This window comes from Gossypium raimondii, chromosome 7 (assembly GCF_025698545.1).
Source record: "Gossypium raimondii isolate GPD5lz chromosome 7, ASM2569854v1, whole genome shotgun sequence".
NCBI lineage: Eukaryota > Viridiplantae > Streptophyta > Magnoliopsida > Malvales > Malvaceae > Gossypium > Gossypium raimondii.
The window spans coordinates 45,392,613-45,407,781 of NC_068571.1; the positions used below are offsets into that span (position 1 = coordinate 45,392,613).

The 15,169-nt window shown below is 35.5% G+C and overlaps 1 protein-coding gene across 3 annotated transcripts; it reads left to right on the plus strand.

Annotated features, from left to right (window-relative positions):
• Positions 1-10,492: 10,492 nt before the first annotated feature.
• Positions 10,493-14,442, plus strand: LOC105788265 (SNAP25 homologous protein SNAP33). Of its 3 annotated transcripts, XM_052633198.1 has the most exons (8): positions 10,493-10,680; positions 11,282-11,347; positions 11,480-11,584; positions 11,816-12,379; positions 13,375-13,468; positions 13,648-13,775; positions 13,900-13,997; positions 14,091-14,442. In XM_052633198.1, exons 4-8 carry the CDS (start codon positions 11,885-11,887, stop codon positions 14,188-14,190), a joined length of 915 nt encoding a protein of 304 aa, XP_052489158.1. In that variant the 5' UTR covers positions 10,493-10,680; positions 11,282-11,347; positions 11,480-11,584; positions 11,816-11,884; the 3' UTR covers positions 14,191-14,442. The 3 variants fall into 3 exon arrangements, with proteins under 3 accessions (XP_052489158.1, XP_012470529.1, XP_012470523.1); XM_012615075.2 differs by lacking the exon at positions 11,282-11,347; XM_012615069.2 differs by lacking the exons at positions 11,282-11,347; positions 11,480-11,584 and having other exon boundaries at positions 10,494-10,680.
• Positions 14,443-15,169: the final 727 nt, after the last annotated feature.

Genomic DNA, 15,169 nt, shown 5'->3' on the forward strand with positions numbered 1-15,169 from the left:
ATAACTAAATGTAAAATCTTGACTTAAAATTTGAGAAAAAAATGATAATTTGGAGAAGAAGAAGACGAAGAGCACTTCATATTATATATTTAAAATATCTAAAATTTCAAAAGTGAAAGTTACTTAAAAAATCAATAATCTAGCAATAGTTATTGAAAAGAAAGGGCAAATTACATATAAAAGTCCATTTTTTTAAAATTTACCGAAATGGGTCCGGTAAATAATTATTTACCGGAATGGCCTCATTTTCTCGAAAGCGCGTCCACGTCAGCACGATGTCAGGGGATGTGGCAGAAAAACGCGTCCCTGAGGAACTGTTTTGCCTATGTGGACAGAAATCGCTCCCTTAAGGGCGCACTTTATGTCCAAGTAGGCAAAACGCTTCCTCAAGGACACGTTTTGCCCGTGTCTCCTACGGTGGGTTTTGGGTTATTAGTTTAGGGTTAGGGTTTTTAGGGTTTTAGTGTTTTTAAGTTTAGGGTTTAAGAGGAAAAATTAAATAAGTAAGGGATTAGGGTTTATGGTTTGTCAATTAAATTAATTATAATTTTTTTAAAATTGGATTAGTTTTCCTGTTTATTGTTTTTTAAGAAAAAATCAATTAACTTAGGGTTTAGGGTTACTTGAATAATTTAATTAAAAAAATTTTAAAATTTAGATTAGGGTTTAGAGTTAAGGGTTTTAAGGAAAAATTCAAATAAATTAGGGTTCAAGGTTACTTAAGTAAACTAATTATAAATTTTTAATAAATTAGTTTAGCGTTTAGTGTTTAGGATTTTTAAGTAAAAATTTAAATAAATTAGGGTTTGGGGTGTAGGGTTACTTAATTTAATATATTTGTTAATTTAAAGAAGCTCCCACGTGGACGTGCTTTTGCTACAGTATCCCCCAAAAAATAATTTCGAGTAGACGTTCTGAGCAAACAGTGTCAAAAACGCTTTAAGCAGGATGCTTTGTCAGCAGAAGTACTGAAAGAAGCTCCCACGTAGACGCACATTTGCTAGTGTAACCCCTGAAAAAAGCTCCCACGTGGACACACTTTTGCTACAGTAGCGCATGGCCTGAAGCTATAAATAAGGCAAAATTTTCCCTCAGATTGCATAAGTTCCAGAAAAAAAATTTAGAGAGACTAAGAATGATAGAAATTGAAGATGAGTGAACGTATTAGTGCTGTTATTTACTATGATGGTGAGGTTTGCCACACCGAGAACGGTGTTATTTTTTATCGGAGAATACAATGCGACTAGTTTTTAACCAGAACATAGATTTGACAGAACTTCGTAAAAGAATTAGGCGTAAAATATTCGGAACGACGCCAATGAAAGTTCTGTCTATTACGTATCGATTTTGTTCTTCTGTTGATCCGGTGACATATGACTCGTTTGACATAAAAAGTACTCGTAGCTTAAAGGCAATGGTGCAAACTCATCTCCCTAGTAGAGCACCATATATTGAGTTATATGTGCAATTTACATCGTCAAATGATGCAGTTGCGACTGGTGTTCGAGAGGTATATGCGACCCTTGCCCGACACTCGGTTAGTGGGTTACAAAATACGGAGCAGCCCATGTTTAGTAGCGGTGTGGAATACGCAACCCTTGCACGACACTCTGTCGGTAGATGAGACATGCACATCGGTGGGTCGATGTTTGATGCTGGAAATACATATTGGGGAATGACATCAACTTCTAGTGGTTGGCAATCTACATCCAATTTTAGACGTTATGAAACGCTGAAAAGAAGGGATGATGTACTTCCTACGACGTCCACCGGTGAGGGGACCTTCTACGTTGCAGATGATGGTGGGTTAGAAGATGACTCTGATGTGGATCCACCTCGAGAGCCCAGGCCTGATGGTGTAGAAGTTGGATTATTTTCTGAACCAGAGCCTATTCCAACCAAACCTGAAGATGTTGAAGAGGGTCAGATGAAAAAGAAGATCCACGATTCAGGGCATACTCACCTCCAGCCCACATGCATAATGTCGATCTGTCTGCAAATGATGTTTTGGAGTTTCCAGATCTACCACACCAGTTGCATGACCGTACAAGTTCGGTACTGAATTTGGTAATCAGTTTTCCAATAAGGATAGTTTTATTGGTGCTTTGAAATAACATAGCATCAATAACAGCGTTAACTACCATGTCGTTAAGTCCAAAACTGATAAGTTTGAGGCGAAGTGTACAGTGCAAGATGGTACATGTTCATGGAAAATCTACGCCTCGTTGAGGAGGGTTGTGAGAGATTAAAAAGTACAAAGGTCCACAGACATGTGCTGCAGGTATAGTATTTAGGATTTTTGAATAATATTGTTATTATGTAATGTTGCATTATTTAATGTACTCTGTTTATAGGTATTTCACAAGATCATCTCAAGATGGATTTAACTATGTTAGCTAGCTTGATACTGCTCACGGTGAAGGTAGATCCCAGGACTTCAGTACTGGTGTTAATTGCCAATATTCGTAGCCACATGGGGTACACGCTCTCTTACCGCAAGGCTTGGATAGCTAAGCAGAAGGCGTTGGAGAAGATGCATAGTGGGTGGGACTCTTCATATAATGAAATATGGCAGTAGTGTCAACTGCTAAAGAGATACGTCCCAGGTTGCATAACAGACCTTCAAACCAAACCTGCATACTACAACGACCGATCGCTATGTAGATGCCAAGTGTTCAAATGCCTGTTTTGAACCTTTAAGCAATGCCGAGACGCATTTCCATACTGTAAACTATTGGTACAAATTGACGGTACCTTTATGTTCGGTAGATATACCCATCAGCTATTGGTAGTAGTGGCACAGGATGGCAGTGGAAGAATTCTTCCACTTGCATTTGCAATAACACCGAGGAAGTCAGCTGATGACTGGGATTTCTTTCTATCTAGGTGAAGGAGGCATGTGCGCCCCCAACCTGATATCTGTGTTATTTCAGATCGAGACACCGGCATACTAGCTGCAATCGATCGACAGGGAAGCTTATGGCAGCGCAGACACTATCGGTATTCCCTAAGGCACGTTGCTTCTAACTACTAATGGCAATATCCATCTAAGAGTGAACGACGACAAATGACCAACATGGGTATTTAGTCTCTATTAATATAATTATGTTTGTCATTTTAAATTTATTCTAATTGAAATAGGGTTATGTAATATTCGCTATGAACTTTTATTGGCAGGGTATGAAATAAATAAATATTGTTTTCATGAGATGTTGGCAGTTTTGCGTTTAATTAACGGCGAAGGCGCGGACTACCTTCGCAACATACCTTTCGAGCAGTGGGCACAAGCATACGACGGCGGCCTACGATATGGTCATATGACCTCAAACCTAACTGAATACATAAATTTCGTTCTAAAAGGAACACGCCATCTACCGATAACATCGGTTGTACGAGAGACATATTTTCGTTTAGCGGCGCTATTTCCAAAGCTAGCAGGGAGTTATATAGGCCAGATATAGGGAGGCCATGTATGGTACAATAAGGTAGTGCAAGAAACTAACAAGGGTAAGGAGCGGGCGAACACCATGCACACAGTCTGTCACGACCGAGACAACTTATGGTTTCACGTGACAGAGTTTGACAGACCGCACCAAGGTGTTATTGGCGGGCAATATTGGGTACACTTACGAAATAAGACTTGCGACTGTGGGATGTTTGACGCACTTTGTTATCCATGCACTCATGTAATTGCAGCTTGTCAGAATCTCCGTCTGGATCCGATGAGCTATGTAGACGAAGTGTACAAATTAGAAAACATGTACAACGTTTGGAGACACGTATTCCCACCGGTCCCAGATAAACATAAGCGGTCGTCTGTATCACTTGCTCCCTTTAAGCTGCTATTGGATAGAGAATTGCGTCGCAAACCAAAGGGTCGACCTTACTCGACTAGAATACGTACCAATATGGATATCCAAGAAACAGCCAGTCAACATAAGTTGTGCAGATGGTGTAGGAACCCAGGCCATACAAGCTGATCATGCCCAAATCGCAATAGTTGAACTAGATTGTAAAAAACTTGGTATTAATTATTATTTTTGCAAATCAAAAACTGGTATAAATATTCAAAATATTGACTTATATAAAAGAAAATCTATTTTATTAAAAATTAATCTAGTAAATTGCAATTACTTTATTCAAAACAACGTTTTATTTTATTCAATGAAATAATATAGAAATATTCAACATAAGGCAAAATTTAAAAGAATTTCTATTATATTAAAAATTTAAAAGTAAATTTCTATTTTAGTACATGAAATAATATAGAAGAATTTCTATTTTATTACATCAAATAATATCAAATTATTCAAAATATTTGTACAAATATATTCATATAAAAATCAATCTCCGTGCCCTCCGGATTCAGTGCCATATGGCGGCCGTCGACGATTACGCGCTGGATTCCTCCTTTGTCCACTTCCTACTGGGTTGTGGTTGCTCATGGAATTATGGTTCTCGGTAGGGATCCGTTGTCGGTGTTGGGATGATTAGCCATCTTGATAGAATAGTGACTGTGGAGGTGTTTGCATCACCAACGGCGAAGCTGTTTGAAACCCATACGGTGATGGAGATCGGTAAAAAGAAGAGCTCCCAAACGACCCCTCTTACGATCTCTCATGCGACGCTGGCATATACATCGGTGGTCCATTCGGCGTAACGAAAAATAGAGATGAACCTGGCCATGGACTCTAACCTGTCATAGGACTCAAAAAAGGAAACATATAAGGGTTAGGATATATAAAAGGGTTAGGATACGCCCTTGGCATCATCGAAAAAGGTTGTACGTGGGCATCGTCAGTTGAACTGTTGGGTTAGGTGACTGTGTCGGTGCTCTCACTGGGCCTGGTGATTGAATGGTCGCTGATGATGGGCTAGGTGAATGTCTGGGCCTCATTGATGGGCCTGCATCGTCGTCCATTCGTATTGGATTTAAAGGCTACGTCGTTCCCTTTGGACACGTAATTGCCATTACCTCTCCTCTACTGATAGTAAATATGGCTTGCCATAGATCCTAAACCATGGCATGTATTGGCACGCACGCTAACTCCGGAACGATGATCGGTTCCCGATTAGGTATATAATCATACCGATCTTCCTACATTTGGATGTAGTATGTAACACCCCTTACCCGTATCCAACACCGGAATAGGGTACGAGGCATTACCAAAACACATACACTTGTAAACGTATTTAACCGAGTTATAAAATTTCATCAAAATTAAAACTTTCAAAATAATTAACATGTTTCTATAACTTTTCACAATATATCCTCAAAATATTATAATCATAATAATTAGGGCTCATGAGACCCGATACATACTCATGCAATTTAATGCTTCATTTCCATTTCATTCAATTCACAATTTCTCATGCTCATAATTTAAATCATATCACTAGCAATTTCTATTTAATTCACATACAATTCAATGACATCAAGTTCAAAACTAATACGTATTTACCATTTAACTCAATGTTTATTGATTATACCATTCAATAACACATTTATGAAATTCTCAATTTTGCAATGAAAATATCACTTTAGTTTGAATAACAACATCGTCCTGATATAAATACGCACCACTTATCCATTTACTTTAATTCTTTTGGGCCCATTTGTCACTTACCATCCTTAATCAAATTAGGGAACGGTCACGGAAAATTGAGTACTTCACTTTCACTTTGCCATAGTATAACTATGGTCTTACGTATGATCACTTATCACTTTGTTTCTTGATCAGATAAGTGTAACCACTTATCACTTTGCCACTTGATCAGATAAGTGTAGCACTTATCACTTTGTCACTTGATCAGATAAGTGTAGCTAAAGCTACCACTTATCACTTTGTCTCTTGATCAGATAAGTTTAGCACTTATCACTTTGTCACTTGATCAGATAAGTGTAACCACTTATCACTTTATTTCGTGATCAGATAAGTGTAACCACTTATCACTTTGTTTCGTGATCAGATAAGTGTAGCTAAAGCTACCACTTATCACTTTTCACTTGATCGAAGTACTCAAACCGCTGCTCCACTCAATTTGACCATTTATTCATATATCGCTTACCAACATGTGTTAATTCATAAACCATTCATGACATTATTTCATGCCACATCATATATTGAATATACCATACACACATACTATAAAACTTTCTTTTCACACATGCCATGACCAATAATGCACAAATATAAGTATAATTCATATTTCATCGCTTATCAATTAAAATCAAGTATATGACCAATTATACACAAATCATTCATATATTTCCCAATTTTCCTCCTCCTCCTCTCCATTCCACATCCTTAATGTGTATAACACACTTAACAACATTAACCATAATTTCAATATTCACTAACATATATATATTCAGAGCTGTTTATCCGAGTCAGAGTCACTAAATTATTTTTATGTCAGAGTCACTAAATTATTTTTATCTGGAGCTACAGAGCTCCAAATTAAGATCCGTTAATTTTCCCTAAAACTAGACTCACATATCTTCATACCATAAAATTTTCAGAATTTTTGGTTCAGCCAAATAGTACAGTTTATTCTTTAAAGTTTTCCTGTTTTGCTGTCTGACAGTTCCGACCACTCTTCACTAAAAATTAATTATCTCATTGTACAGAATTTGGATAATGTTTTCGTTTGTTTATTCTAAAAATAGACTCATTAAGGATTCTAACTATATAAATTATAACTCATAATCATTTTTTTACAATTTTTAATGATTTTCCAAAGTCAGAACAGGGGAACCCGAATTCATTCTGACCTTGTCTCACAAAATCTATTATATCTCATGATTTACAATTCCATTGCTCACACCATTTATTTTATAAGAAACTAGACTCAATAAGCTTTAGTTTCATATTTTATTCATCCTCTAATTCAATTTCTACAATTTTGGTGATTTTCAAAGTTACACTACTGCTGCTGTCCAAAACTGCTTTAGTGCAAAATGTTGATTTCCATTTTGCCCCAAATTTCACAGTTTATACAATTCGGTCCTTTCTCAATTAACCCCTCAATTAATCTAATTTTCTCAATTAATACTTTACCTAGACATTATAAGCTGTTACACAACTATTGGAATTCAGAATTTCCACATATAACTCTATCTTCAAACTCTTTTACTATTAGGTCCCAACATTCACTTTCTATTCAATTCTTTCAATAAAATCAGCATATGAACAATTTAAAGCTCCAATTTCATGATAAATCATCATATAGTTCCAGCACATATTCATATCAACTTTCAACTTCTTTCATAAAATCAAAACTAATGAATTTAACAAGTGGGCCTAGTTGTAAAAGTCATAAAAATACAAAATTTCAAGAAATAGTCAAGAATTAAACTTACTTGTAATAAAAATATGAAGACCAGCTTGAAGAAGCCTTTCCATGGTGTTTTAGCTGATGAGAATTCAGAAAAATGAAGAGAAATCTAGATAATTCCACTTTGGTCCTAACTTTATTAAGCAATTTTGCAATATTCCAATTTTGCCCTTAATTCTCTTTACTTTCTGCTGATTTCATGCCCTGCCGTCCAGCCCAAATAGGCCTTGGGTCTATTTTCCTTTAAGCCCTCTTCCTTTTATCATTTAAGCTATTTAATCATTTCCTATAATTTTGCATTTGTTACAATTTAGTCCTTTTGTTCAATTAATTATCGAACTTTAAAATTTCTTAACGAAACTTTAATACTAACTTTTAACACTCCATAAATATTTATAAAATATTTATGGCTCGGTTTAAAATCCCGAGGTCTTGATACCTCATTTCGATTCTAATTATTTTAATATTTATTTCTAGTGCACTATTCACTATTTCAAAAATTTTCCTAACTTCACATTTAACTTATACTCACTAAATTAATAATATTTTCTACCCATTTGTCGAATTTAGTGATCTCGAATCACCGTTCCGACACCTCTGAAAATTCAAGCCATTACATTTTTTTTTCGTCGGATTTGTGGTCCCGAAACCACTGTTCCGACTAGGCCTAAAATCGGGCTATTACATAGTATGACCAGAATCTCGGCCAATCCGTATGCAATTGTCGTAGGTCGATTTTGTGATGATCATCAAACACCTCAGGTTGTACGGGAATCGGTTGTCGGAATCCAAATTGCCGTAATACTCTGTCCGACTGGTGCATCTCCACGGTCGCATAGTTGACCAATGCAACTTTCACATACCAAGCGTTTAGAATTTGGAGGTACTCATTCGGAATTATTGCCCGAATTACCAGATCGTCGTATGGTTTCCATTGAAACTATATGAACATGATGCGTATATTAGTTATATACATAATACATAATACTAAATACTAAATACTAAATACCAATCGACTAGCTCATGATGGAATATCAATTTTATTTAATACTTACTTGTGCTTCAAACTGTTGGTCTAATAGAAGCCGTATATCTTCAAGAGAGCTAGGCAATCCAGCATAACTTGCTGGATGATTCCATCTAATTAAATAAATTTTTAGCATGCTATTATATTTTTAATCTACATAATAGTTGTAAAATCTAATATAAAATTTAACTCGTTATAAGTGGGAATGTATATGGGTGGTCCACTCGAGGACATAAAAATAGAAAGCGAAACCGTGCCCATGACTGCAGTAGTGACAGGCAACCTCAGATTTTCGCTTTACTTGGTCACGTCGCCCCGCACATCTCCCGGTTCAATGTGGCTAAAACGGCAGACCCCCAACTCAATTCACTAGATGCTCTAAAATCAGCGAGTTTCAGCAGTCATTTTAGATGTACGAGGTTCCGTGACAAGTCCGACATCAGATAACCTCCAATTATCTGAAGAATGTATGCCTGAATATATCAGATTCTTTCTAGTTCGGTTGAATCATCATCCGGATTCGGGAATGTGTCTCGTAACCAGCCCATCTCGATCTGACCTCCATTAATATTTTCCGGAATAGTGCCCAAAAGCTCATAGCATACCGCTCCTCAATCGCCAGATTGAACAGACCTAGTGACTGGGTACCTGTCCACCAGCAATCCCAATTGCAGATTGGCATCTTCCAAAGTGATAGTGCACTCTCCACATAGAAGATGGAATGTGTGCGTCTCGGGTCTCCACCTCTCAATCAACACACTGATAAGTTTTGGGTCCAACTTGCATCTCCGGCCTACCGTCGCCACGTGCCAAAAACTCGCTTCCCGCAGGTAATTCTCTACCAACGGTGATGGAGGGCCATGCATATTACGGATATAGCATTGCAATATCCGATCTACAGACTTTTATAACAAATAATAAATTAATAATTATTTAAAATTGCATAAATAAAAAAATCTTAAATAATATTTAAAAATTAAATTTAACACTTACCATTTTTATTTGTTCGACGAATATGTGCTTGTCATCAAGACGAATCAATTCTCCGGCTATTGCTAAATTCGTACAAATTTTTACGATTTAAAAAAAATTCAAAAAAATAAAATTTAAAACTTTTTTAAAAATAATTAAAAGATTAAAGCTCTTTTAAATAGGAATTTGAGAGGAAATTATGAGCAAATTGAGAGGAATTTGAGAGAATATTAGAGAGAATATTAGAGAAAGGATTTAGTTGTGAAAAAAAATGAAAGGGGGATTTTATATATACTTTTTACCGTTAGGGGGTCACCAACGGTCAAAAAAATAGCCGTTGGTACTGTTCACGCGCAGGCAAAACGCGTCCTCAGGGGAGCGCTTACGTGGCAGGAAAACGCGTCTTTGAGGGCGCGCTTTTGGTCCACGTAGGCAAAGTGCTTCCTTGAAGAAGCGTTTTTCTGCCACGTCCCCTGACATCTCGCTGACATAGACGTACTTTCGGGGAATTGGGCCATTCCGGCAATTAATTTATTACCGGGCACATTCCAGTAATTTTTAAAAAAAATGGGCTTTTTTTAGTGTTTTGCCCAAAAAGAAAGGAAGGATTTAGAAAAGAAGTAAGATACTTTATATTATAAATTGGCTTAATGCACACTTTAGTCCTTGAAGTATACTACTTGTCCCACTTCAGTCTTTAAAGTTTTTTTGGCCTACTTCAGTCCCTAACATTATCAAATGTTCCCAGTTTAGTACTTTGGAAGTTAAAAACTAACGCCAAGATATTCAGGCAATCATACACTGCCACATGTCATATGATGACATCATCATTTGAAAAATCTTTTAAAAAGGCAAAAAATTCTAAAAATGATTAAAATAGATTTTTTTATAAAATTACAAAAAACAATATAAAATATTTAAAAAATTAATAAAATTTACTAATTTTTTAAAAAATATTAGAAATTTTAAAATTATAAAATGTAACAATTTAATAACGTTAGTGATTATTATGTAACTTTTGAAAGTTAGGTGAGTGAAATGTAATTTTAAACAAAATTTAGGGATAATTGATGTAGTTTACCCTAAATTGAAATCAAAACAAATTTCTTTAAAAAGAAATCAAAACAAAAATTGATAATTACAATTTGCCCACTTTCTTACAAGTTTTCAAATTTCTGGCTCTCGGCCGCGTTTCATGCGTCTCCCCCTCTTTAAGATTCCTCCAAAAAAAAAAAAAACTTGCACACACTCAATTTTTTTCCTTAGATTTTCATTTTTGTAGTTTTTGAACTTCAGTTTCTCTTAACTTGTTCAAGATTTTTTCTGCATTTACGTTTCTGCAGGTACTCCCCCAGTTCTGTTCTTTTTCTTTCTTTCTTTCGTTGTTTGTCTTGATTTCTAAATATGGATTGTTTTAATTTCCTCGCATGTTCTTATTCAAACAAATCCAACTTTCAGGTTAACCAAACAAAACACAGTTTCCCTTTCCTCTTTTTGTTGTAATTTTTGTCTTTTTATGTCCTTTTTTTCTTTTCAAAATTTGAGCACTCCTACTTATCATATCTTGAATTCTTTATGAGATTGTTTTTTTTTCTTTATTTGTTTTGATGTTTGCTTCATGGGTTTCTCTGTTGCTTCGATATTTGGTTGCCTGCCGTGGAAACTGAGGGAATTTTTTTTTCCCTTTTTTCCTTCTTTGTTGATCTCTGGGTACTTTATAAAGTGATGAAAATTTTGAAGTAAACTAAGTTTAACTCGTCTTCGATCATAAAAAAGGGATTCTAATTATGGGGTATTGCTGTTCTTGATTGCATTAATTTGTTTGTGATTCATGATCTAGTTCTAGTTCTTAGTCTTGTGGCTTTTGGCCTTCTGGATCCCTTTCAAGTCCCTTTTATCAAGTATTACATAAATAACCTTTCCCCTCTCGTAATGTTTTTTTAGGAGGAAGAGTTGAAAGAAATTTGCTTCATCAAGTTAACCTTTTCTTCTTTTAAAGAATTTTTGGAAGTTGAGTTCCATTATCTTCCTGGTTACTTCACCTTTGGTATTAGATATTAATGGATATATTGTTACTTACTGAATTTGTTGTATTTCTGTCTTATATCTCCTATGTTGATCCGATTCTTCATTTTGCTTAAGGTATCTTTCTCCAGACATATCTGGGCATAAGCATGGGTATATGACTCGAAAAAATTTGAACATAGATGTGTGAGACAAATACCCGTGTCCAACACTCGAACCCGAGTGAGTAGTATATTATATGTCTATATTTCTTTGTTTCTATGTTGTTTTCTTGAAGTATCCTTGTCCAGCACATATTCAGACATAAGTAAGGGTATATGACTTGAAAGGATTGAATATGCACTTGTAAAATAAATACTCATATTCGACACTAATATACAGATTTGATTGTCACGTGATGTCCATATCTCTTTGCTGCTATGTTGTAATTTGTGATGGTTGATTGCTTTGCAGATTAAATAAAATTTGACTTTTTCCTATCAACTGCTTGTTCAAGTAGCACTTTTTTAACTCATTAAAAGAATGTCGGGTTTAAAGAGATCTCCATTGAAGACTGTGAAGCTCAATTCTGTAGATCCCGGGCGTGTTGCTGCTCAGACCAACCCTTTTGATTCCGATGATGAATTGGACAACATGCAAACCCTTAAACCTACCAGAACAACTTCTTCTAAGCTTACCTTGAATCCTCCAAATTTCAGGACCAATCCGTTTGATGATGATGAAGAGAAAGTGAACTCTTCTTCTTCCTCTTCGTATTGGCAAACTTCGGCATTGCAGAACAAGTATAAGAATGATTTCCGTGACTGTGGAGGAATTGAGAACCAACCAGTGCAAGAATTGGAGAGCTATGCTGTCTACAAGGCTGAGGAGACTACAAAGACTGTCAATAACTGTGTGAAGATTGCAGAAGAAATGAGAGAAGGTGCCACCAAGACTTTGATTACCTTACATCAGCAGGGTGAGCAAATTACCAGGACACATGATGCGGCTGCTGGCATCGATCATGACCTTAGTATGGTATGTCTTTCGTTTTTGAGATGAAAACTTGCTGCTAGATGATTGAAGAAAAAACATGAAAAACTATATGATTTCTTCTTTCCTACAGTTTATATTTTCTGAAATATGATGATATTTGGGCTTGTTCATGTTGTTAGCATGGTGATCATTAGGAGTTACCTATAATTTAAATCCTTAATGATGCTCGAATTTAGACTTTTATGGGACTGAACCTGTAGTATTCCCCTAGACATCTCACTCATACTATGAAATGTTTATGACATTGATTCCGAAACTTCTGAACCTGGAAACCCTTTATTCCTCTTCCAAGAGACTACTTCATTACAAACCATCTATTCATTTTCGGGATGAAAACCATATACTAGATGATTGAAGAATAGCCTTAGGATACAAAAACTTGAAAAGCTTTATGATTTCTTCTTTTTCACAGTTTATATTTTTCTAAAACAAGATATTTGGATTTGTTTGTGTTAGCATGATGATCATAAGGGGTCGCACAAAATTTAAATCCTTAAGTAGGCTCCAGTTTTCACTCATACTATGAAATGTTTATACTATCAGTTCCGAAACTTCCTGAACCTGGAAACCCTTTATTCCTCTCCCAATAGGCTACTTTGTAAGAAACTGACTTGACACTTATAAGACCACTCACTGAACTTACTCGCAGCAGTTTGTAAGAGCTGCTGTCTTGTGCTGCCACTGGCAATCTCTCTGATCTATTGTGCTATGCAGTTCATGAGTTGTGAGCCTTCAGACAGTTTACAAAGGGAAAATCTTTGATCCAATGCAGGAAGGAAACTAGTCTTTGAAATTGGTAACATAATAGTTTAACTACATTTTAGAATTGGTAATTGGTGTTCCATTAAAATTTGCTCCTTCTATGTATTTTCATCTTTCATTTCTTCTTGAATGATAATTCAATTAAACTAACCTCCTCTGCATTGATCTTATGCAATTAAACGGATGCTTCGAATGATAGTTCTTTCAAATTTCAGGGTGAGAAGCTTCTTGGAAGCCTTGGAGGTATGTTCTCTAAAACTTGGAAGCCAAAGAAGACTCGTGCAATCATTGGCCCCATTGTCACAAGAGGTCATCTTCTTTCTGTACCCTCCATGAATTATGTTCGTTTTCACTCTATCACTCTATATGATAAGTTGGAATGTGTAATTTTTTATAATTAGAGGTTCTTGGTGATTTTGGAGTTGTTTCTGATTGGTCTATTTTGTCCCGTTTTCCTGAACTGAATGTGCAACTTACTCAAAATACAGATGATTCACAAAGAAGGGGTGCCCATTTGGATCAAAGGGAGAAGCTTGGATTGACTCCTGTTCCTCATGGAGGTTCAAAGTCTCGAACACCACCCCCAGAGCCCACAAATACATCTCAAAAAGTTGAGGTGTGTGCTGCGCCTGTTTTTTCCCAAAAATATAAAAATATATATATATGATTAGTGAGTGCATGAAACAAGCCACTAATTCTAAAAGGCAACTTGTTGCATATTTCTGGGATTGTCGTAACAGGTTGAAAAATCAAAGCAAGACATTGCCCTCTCCGATTTAAGTGATCTACTAGGAGAACTGAAGGATATGGCCATTGACATGGGATCTGAAATTGAGAGGTTTGTTTCTTGTTAATGTTCTCACCTGGTAGCCCGGTATTTTTTGGTTATATAACTACATTAGAAAATAATTTGGCTTAACCATTATCGCAGGCAAAACAAAAGTCTGAATGGTCTCCAAGATGATGTGGATGAGTTAAATTTCCGAGTCCGAGGTGCAAACCAACGTGCTCGTCGATTACTCGGAAAGTAGATCTTCGTTATTGAATATTTCGATTTTTGGATTTGCTTGTTCTTGCTTGCCATCCTGTCGAAGCCTTCTGTCTAGTGTAATTCCATGCGCACATAACTTGGGCTTTAAGACTATCACCTGGTTTTTGGTTCTCACAGTCTATTAATACAATCCAGCTCTTTGCTACTTATTTGCTTTATCAATTTTCTCTATGTTCCATGACTTGGCATATCTCTTTTCATAATAGAATAAATATTTAAAGGGTATTTGGAAGGTTATATGTTCTACACAACATGAGTGTCAAACGCAGGTTATAACTTGATGTGTAGAGGTTTTTAATTGATCTTGATGTGTTTCCTTGGTTGCTTACAAGATGATTGATGTCTCTTTGGATAGGTTTATATGTCGGGTACAGTTAATTTTCTCCATAATAGTTTTATTTGTTTTGTCAAAATTTTGGATGTTATAAAAATGTGGTTGTTGCAACATTTAACATTCAAATCATTTTTTTTTATTTTCAACTTAAAAAAATTATAATATATTAATAATGTTAATTAATGAGATTTATATTGTATCTAATGTAATTCTATTTATTAAAATTGTCTTCATTTAATAAAGAATTATTAGTGTATTATTTTATATAAAATTTAAACATTTGGCATTTGAGATTTTTTTTATAGTAATTTAGTATTTGAGTTTGGTTAATATTCAATTTAGTACTAAGATCAAATGGCATCATGTGGTCCAATGAATATTTGACATGTGCATTATTGTAAAAATAATTTCAAACATTATTTTAGGGTTAAGGATGCAAGCAAAACTCGAGAAGGTTAAAGCTAGTAGAAACCCAACTACGGCCAATTAATACAAAGTTGGGAAACATGAGTGTGGAAACCCTATTTATGCTCTCACAGAGAGCTGATACATTAATATGAAAAAGCCAAGTATAAATTACTCTATAAATATTAGAATATTCAATTCTAGTGTATTACCCGTGCAA